Source organism: Lampris incognitus, chromosome 1 (genome assembly GCF_029633865.1).
Source record: "Lampris incognitus isolate fLamInc1 chromosome 1, fLamInc1.hap2, whole genome shotgun sequence".
NCBI lineage: Eukaryota > Metazoa > Chordata > Actinopteri > Lampriformes > Lampridae > Lampris > Lampris incognitus.
In genome coordinates this window covers 5,461,202-5,467,117 of record NC_079211.1, presented here as the reverse complement: position 1 = coordinate 5,467,117, position 5,916 = coordinate 5,461,202, and the positions used below count along the sequence as shown (strand labels likewise).

The following is a 5,916-nucleotide window of genomic DNA, read 5'->3' as shown; positions in this document are numbered from 1 at the left end:
AGTGGCACTGATGAAAAGACAGGAGGTGGAGCTGGAGGTGGCAGAGATGAAGATGATAAGAGTTTCATTGGGAGTGATGAAGAAGGACAGGATTAGGAACGAGTATATCAGAGGGACAGCTCAGGTTGGACGGTTTAGAGACAAAGCAAGAGAGACAAGATTGAGATGGTTTGGACATGTGTGGAGGAGAGATGCTGGGTATACTGGGAGAAGGATGCTGAATATGGAGCTGCCAGGGAAGAGGAGAAGAGGAAGGCCAAAGAGGAGGTTTATGGATGTGGTGAGGGAGGACAAGCAGGTGGCTGGTATGACAGAGGACAGGAAGAAATGGAAACGGATGATCTGCTGTGGCGCCCCCTAACGGGAGCAGCCGAAAGTAGTAGTAGTAGTAGTAGATATCTGCAAAACTACAAGAAATACCATCCTTATACGGGTTTTTTTCAAAAAATTCCAGACCTTTATCATGCCATACAGAAAATGTGGATTCTGCAAATGTGGGTTGAATTAAACGATTTATCAGTAAGGGAGCTGAGGTAGATGCTGAAATAAATTTGAAATGCCCCCTGAATTGGTACCAGATTGTGAGAGTAGATCTTAGCACTTGGTTATTTGTAAAGCCAGAGGGTTGGTTGGAATAGAAGAGATAAGTCAAGCTGTCAGGGAAGATGACGCGCAAGACAGTGCCTCTAAGTTACACATATCACACCTGTTGGTTTAAACCAAAATGAAATGTTGTGGCTGTGTGCCGCCCAATAATACGGTTTGGGGGAGATGCTCCACCATTGGATTTACATCACTGAAGTACAGCTTTACGGATTCTGGGTGCCTCTCTGCACCATGGGAAGCTAGGAACAGCCTGATCAATTGTTCCAAAAAACGTTTCTGCAGGAAAAGGGGGAGACGTTGGAACAGAAACGGGAATGTGGGCAGGATGTTCACTGTAACTGTGCTAATTCCTCCGGTCAAAGATTCAGACACGTAAGATTAAAACGTGATACTGAAATGTAAAGTGTTAAACTCGAGTTAAAGTTTTGGATTTTTTTAAAAAGTTGTCCCGTCTGCACTAATCGTTAACATTTTTTCCATTTGTGTAAGTGAGGGGGCGGGGCTTTATATCAGTCGATCCTATAGGAGGGTGGGTCCTAGAGAAGAGGCGTACCGCCAATGATATTGTCATTGTTCATCCTCCACCATTTTCCCCACCACCCAGCAAAACACCACCTGCCCCATCTGGAGGTTATGATAGGTTCACTTGTTTACCAATAACTTCACTGTCATGCAATGGAAATCTGTCTGGGACCAACATGTGCAAATATATTCCACTTCCTGTTTCAGCTTGTGAAACGTTGCATGCCTTCCTTTTACATTTTAACTGGTGAATCAAATCTTTTGTAATTCGAGAGCAGCGGGATGGGAAGACGTAAGAGCTGGGAGGAGTAAAATAGTCTGGCAAGAGCAATTTTAATGAAAGCTCAACATGTTACAGCCAATGAATGTATAAAAATATCTCAAGCGGGTCACTGGAAGTATCTCGTTGGGTCAGATCCATCGCACATCTCGAAATGAATGTGGGAGGTGATTCCAGGGTGAACGGTCTGCATACGTGACATGGTCCCCAGCTTCTTTCCCTTCTTCACAGTTCCAGTGGTCTGGACTGGCTGCAGAAATAGCATCCTGAAACACAGACCTGGAAAACAAAACCATTACACTTGATTACACTTCACCCTTCCACTTTCTTTTTTTCTCTTCTTTTTCTTTTCTTTTCTTTCTTGGATTGTCCCACTTTTTTTTCTCCCAATTTATTTTTGGCCAATCACCCCACTCTTCCGAGCTGTCCCGGTCGCTACTCCACCCCCTCTTCCGATCCGGGGAGGGCTGCAGACTACCTCCCATACATGTGGAGTCGCCAGCTGCTTCTTTTCACCTGACAGTGAGGAGTTTCACCAGGGGGACGTAGCGTGCAGAGGATCACGCTACTCCCCCCAGTCCCCCCCCCCCAAACAGGCACCCCAACTGACCAGAGGAAGCGCTAGTGCCACAAGCAGGACACATACCTACATCCGGCTTCCCACCACAGACACGGACAATTGTGTCTATAGGGACGCCCGACCAAGGTGGAAGTAACATGGGGATTTGAACCGGCGATCCCCATGTTGGTTAGCAACGGAACAGACCTCTACGCTACCTGGACGGACGCCCCCCCATCCAGCTTTTCTAATGCAATACTTCATAATAAGCATAAAAGTGCTTTGGGATACATGGCTTGTGTGTAACGATTATTATTGAGATTATGAATCTGAACAAACTCGTATTTGTTTACACGGAAAACTGGAGTTCACCTTTAACTGGAACTTGTCTTTAAGTAAGACTTTGGGTCTGACTGAGAAAATGACTGGATCTGAATCTGATTTTCTACGTAAACTGTTTGATGGAGAATGTTCTGACGTTTGTAGAAGAGCCAAACCTTGTCCAGTGAGTTCGATTCCGCTGCTGATGCCCACCATGCGGGGGTCCACGCCTTCAACATCGACCCTTCTCTGGATGGTCACATCAAATGGAGCGAAGACAGTCGCTCCATCGTTGCACTCAATATCCACCCCTGTGTGCTGATGGCCATGTCTGAATGTGGAGACAACAGATTTGCACTTTTACAGCCCAGTCAGCTCGCTAAGGTATTGATGTGACAGAACACAAAAACTTCAAATGTCCCCTTAAACACTAGAACGACCAAGGCCGTCATTTTGATGGTTTTGGATTTTCAAAGTTTAATAACTTAGTGGGGGAAAAAGCTACAGACATGCCACCCCCTGAATGCTCCTAAAATTACATATATTTGCATCAAAATGAGTTTCAGATCAATTGCACAAAATAAGTTACGATAGAGACATCCCGGTCGTTCTAGTGTGACTATAGAGACGTCCTGGTCATTCTAGTGTAAATATAAAGACATCCCGGTCGTTCTAGTGTAAATATGGAGACATCCCGGTCATTCTAGTGTAAATATAGAGACATCCCGGTCATTCTAATGTAAATATAGAGACATCCCGGTCGTTCTAGAGTAAATACAGAGACATCCCGGTCGTTCTAGTGTGACTATAGAGACATCCCGGTCATTCTAGTGTAAATATAGAGACATCCCGGTCGTTCTAGTGTAAATATAGAGACATCCCGGTCATTTTAGTGTAAATATAGAGTCTTCCCGGTCGTTCTAGAGTAAATAGAGAGACATCCCGGTCATTCTAGTGTGACTATAGAGACATCCCGGTTGTTCCAGTGTAACTATAGAGACATCCCGGTTGTTCTAGTGTGACTATAGAGACATCCCGGTCGTTCTAGAGTAAATACAGAGACATCCCGGTCGTTCTAGTGTAAATATAGAGACATCCCGGTCGTTCTAGTGTAAATATAGAGACATCCCGGTCGTTCTAGTGTGACTATAGAGACATCCCGGCCGTTCTAATGTGAATATAGAGACATCCCGGTCATTCTAGAGTAAATACAGAGACATCCCGGTCATTCTAGTGTGACTATAGAGACATCCAGGTTGTTCCAGTGTAAATATAGAGACATCCCGGTCATTCTAGAGTAAATACAGAGACATCCCGGTCATTCTAGTGTGACTATAGAGACATCCCGGTTGTTCCAGTGTAAATACAGAGACATCCCGGTCATTCTAGTGTGACTATAGAGACATCCCGGTTGTTCCAGTGTAAATATAGAGACATCCCGGTCATTCTAGAGTAAATACAGAGACATCCCGGTCATTCTAGTGTGACTATAGAGACATCCCGGTTGTTCCAGTGTAAATATAGAGACATCCCGGTTGTTCTAGTGTGACTATAGAGACATCCCGGTCGTTCTAGAGTAAATACAGAGACATCCCGGTCGTTCTAGTGTAAATATAGAGACATCCCGGTCGTTCTAGTGTAAATATAGAGACATCCCGGTCGTTCTAGTGTGACTATAGAGACATCCCGGTCGTTCTAGAGTAAATACAGAGACATCCCGGTCGTTCTAGTGTAAATATAGAGACATCCCGGCCTTTCTAATGTGAATATAGAGTCATCCCGGTCGTTCTAGTGATGTTTGTATGTATGGGCGAAGTTTTTCTGTATGTATTACTGGAGTGATGGAGGACTGGAGTCTTAATGTGTTCACACTTACATCTGATGACTATGGACCACACTTCTTTACAACTTCTATCTATCTGTCTGTCTATCTATCTATCTTTCTATCTGTCATGCTGTCTGTCTGTCTGTCTGTGTTTGCTAAGACAAAGTGGACCTGGGTGATACACATGACTGCATTTGTCGTACCCATGTGAATGGAAGTGCCCATGTCCGAAAGAGTCTTCGCCCCTCACTCTGTTTCTTGGGTTTCCTTGGCAGATTTGACCAAACCTGACAGCCTCACACACACACAGCACAGCTGACAGACAGAGAGAGAGAGAGAGAGACAGAGGGAGAGATGATCATTCACAATCTCTACTTTATCCTCTGTTCATCATGTTCAGTGTTAAATATCACTGGAACAGAACACATGTGATTGAATTCATCCAGTTCTGTTCACCATTTTTCTTTTTTTTCACCCTTTTTCTCCCCAACTGCACTTGGCCAATTACCTACTCTTCACATCCGGCTTCCCACCCACAGACACGGCCAATTGTGTCTGTAGAGACACCCAACCAAGCCGGGGAGAACACGGGGACTCAAACCGGTGATCCATGTGTTGGTAGGCAACAGAACAGACCACTACACTACCCGGATGCCTCTGATCAGAATTTGATGACAGCCCTTTAATAGTGCGCAGACGTCTTCACTGTCACTACTACATATCAAGTGACTTTTGCACGGCACTTCATGAACATTTTCCGCTGTGCCATCTGCCATGTGCTGAGAATGGGAATCGGTGGTCCTCACCGATCATACCGTTTCTGGGAGAATGTCTATGGAGACCCTCTCGTATTAATAAAATGTAAGCTCCCAACCTGGCAACCCAAAAAGTCACTTTATTAATGTTTTATAACATCTTATTACTTATTTATAAGACATTGACAAATGAGTTATTAATGTTGATAAAGTAGTAAGTAACCACTTATGAACCTTTTAGAAATTATGCTTTAAAAATAATGCATATATGCATATAACTGTGCAGATACAGACAGTAAAACTGCCACGTGATCACAGTAACCAAGGCAGTGTACGCCCTCTTACCTACCTACAGATCTAGCTATCTGTCTGTCTGTCTATATCTATTTGTGTCTGTTGAGCTAGCTAGATATCTATTTAGATGTCTATATTATCTATATATAGTCATGTAATGACCAGACGCAGTATTGGTACTTACCCATCAGTGCTGTGGTTACGACGAGAGGTCCTGTTTTCATGGTGTTGTTGATGAAGTGAGTTAATTGATTTCACAGTGAAATAGAGTTTTGACAGATGTTTCGTGCCGCTTGGTCAGACTGTTTTCTCCACGTTTCACGGGTTTTATAGGCCGTGTGATGACAGCAGCATCGCTGTGGTTACTACTGGAACACGTTACCCAATGTTATCTCACCCTCTCTTGCAACAGAATAAACTCTTCATGGTCAGTCACCCGATTATTGGAAGGAAATCAATAACTTCAGCTGAAATGTATGACGTGCAAGGATTGTTTGCGCATCACTACAAAGTTTGTTCACCTGACAGTGAGTCAAACTTTTCCACAGGTTTCAACTTTTATGATGGATATGCTGGAATGACCCCTTTCTCAAAAAAATCTAGTTCAGCTCACTTTATTGGCAGCAGTTTACACACCCTTAACGACAAAGACGGTCATAATGACCGTTTTGGATTTTCAATGTTTGATAAGTTTATGGGGAAAAAAGATACAGACCTGCCGCTCCCTGAATGCTCCTAAAATTGAAAACGAGTT

General features: G+C 43.8%; 1 protein-coding gene across 1 annotated transcript; it reads right to left on the bottom strand.

The window, feature by feature from the left end:
• Positions 1-1,442: 1,442 nt before the first annotated feature.
• On the bottom strand, positions 1,443-5,504 carry LOC130118681 (leukocyte cell-derived chemotaxin-2-like). Its single transcript, XM_056287123.1, has 4 exons — positions 5,347-5,504; positions 4,317-4,428; positions 2,465-2,619; positions 1,443-1,687 (listed from the first exon to the last, which is right to left on the bottom strand). Exons 1-4 carry the CDS (start codon positions 5,384-5,386, stop codon positions 1,518-1,520), a joined length of 477 nt encoding a protein of 158 aa, XP_056143098.1. The 5' UTR covers positions 5,387-5,504; the 3' UTR covers positions 1,443-1,517.
• Positions 5,505-5,916: the final 412 nt, after the last annotated feature.

Bases quoted from the DNA above. Each gene is read 5' to 3' on its own strand.
- LOC130118681 (XM_056287123.1), bottom strand. From the start codon at position 5,386: ATGAAAACAGGACCTCTCGTCGTAACCACAGCACTGATGG. The intron at 2,620-4,316 runs GTACGACAAATG...CTCCACATTCAG, and splicing joins GGGCACTTCCATTCACATGG to ACATGGCCATCAGCACACAG. The intron at 1,688-2,464 runs GTTTGGCTCTTC...TTTGTTTTCCAG, and splicing joins AATCGAACTCACTGGACAAG to GTCTGTGTTTCAGGATGCTA.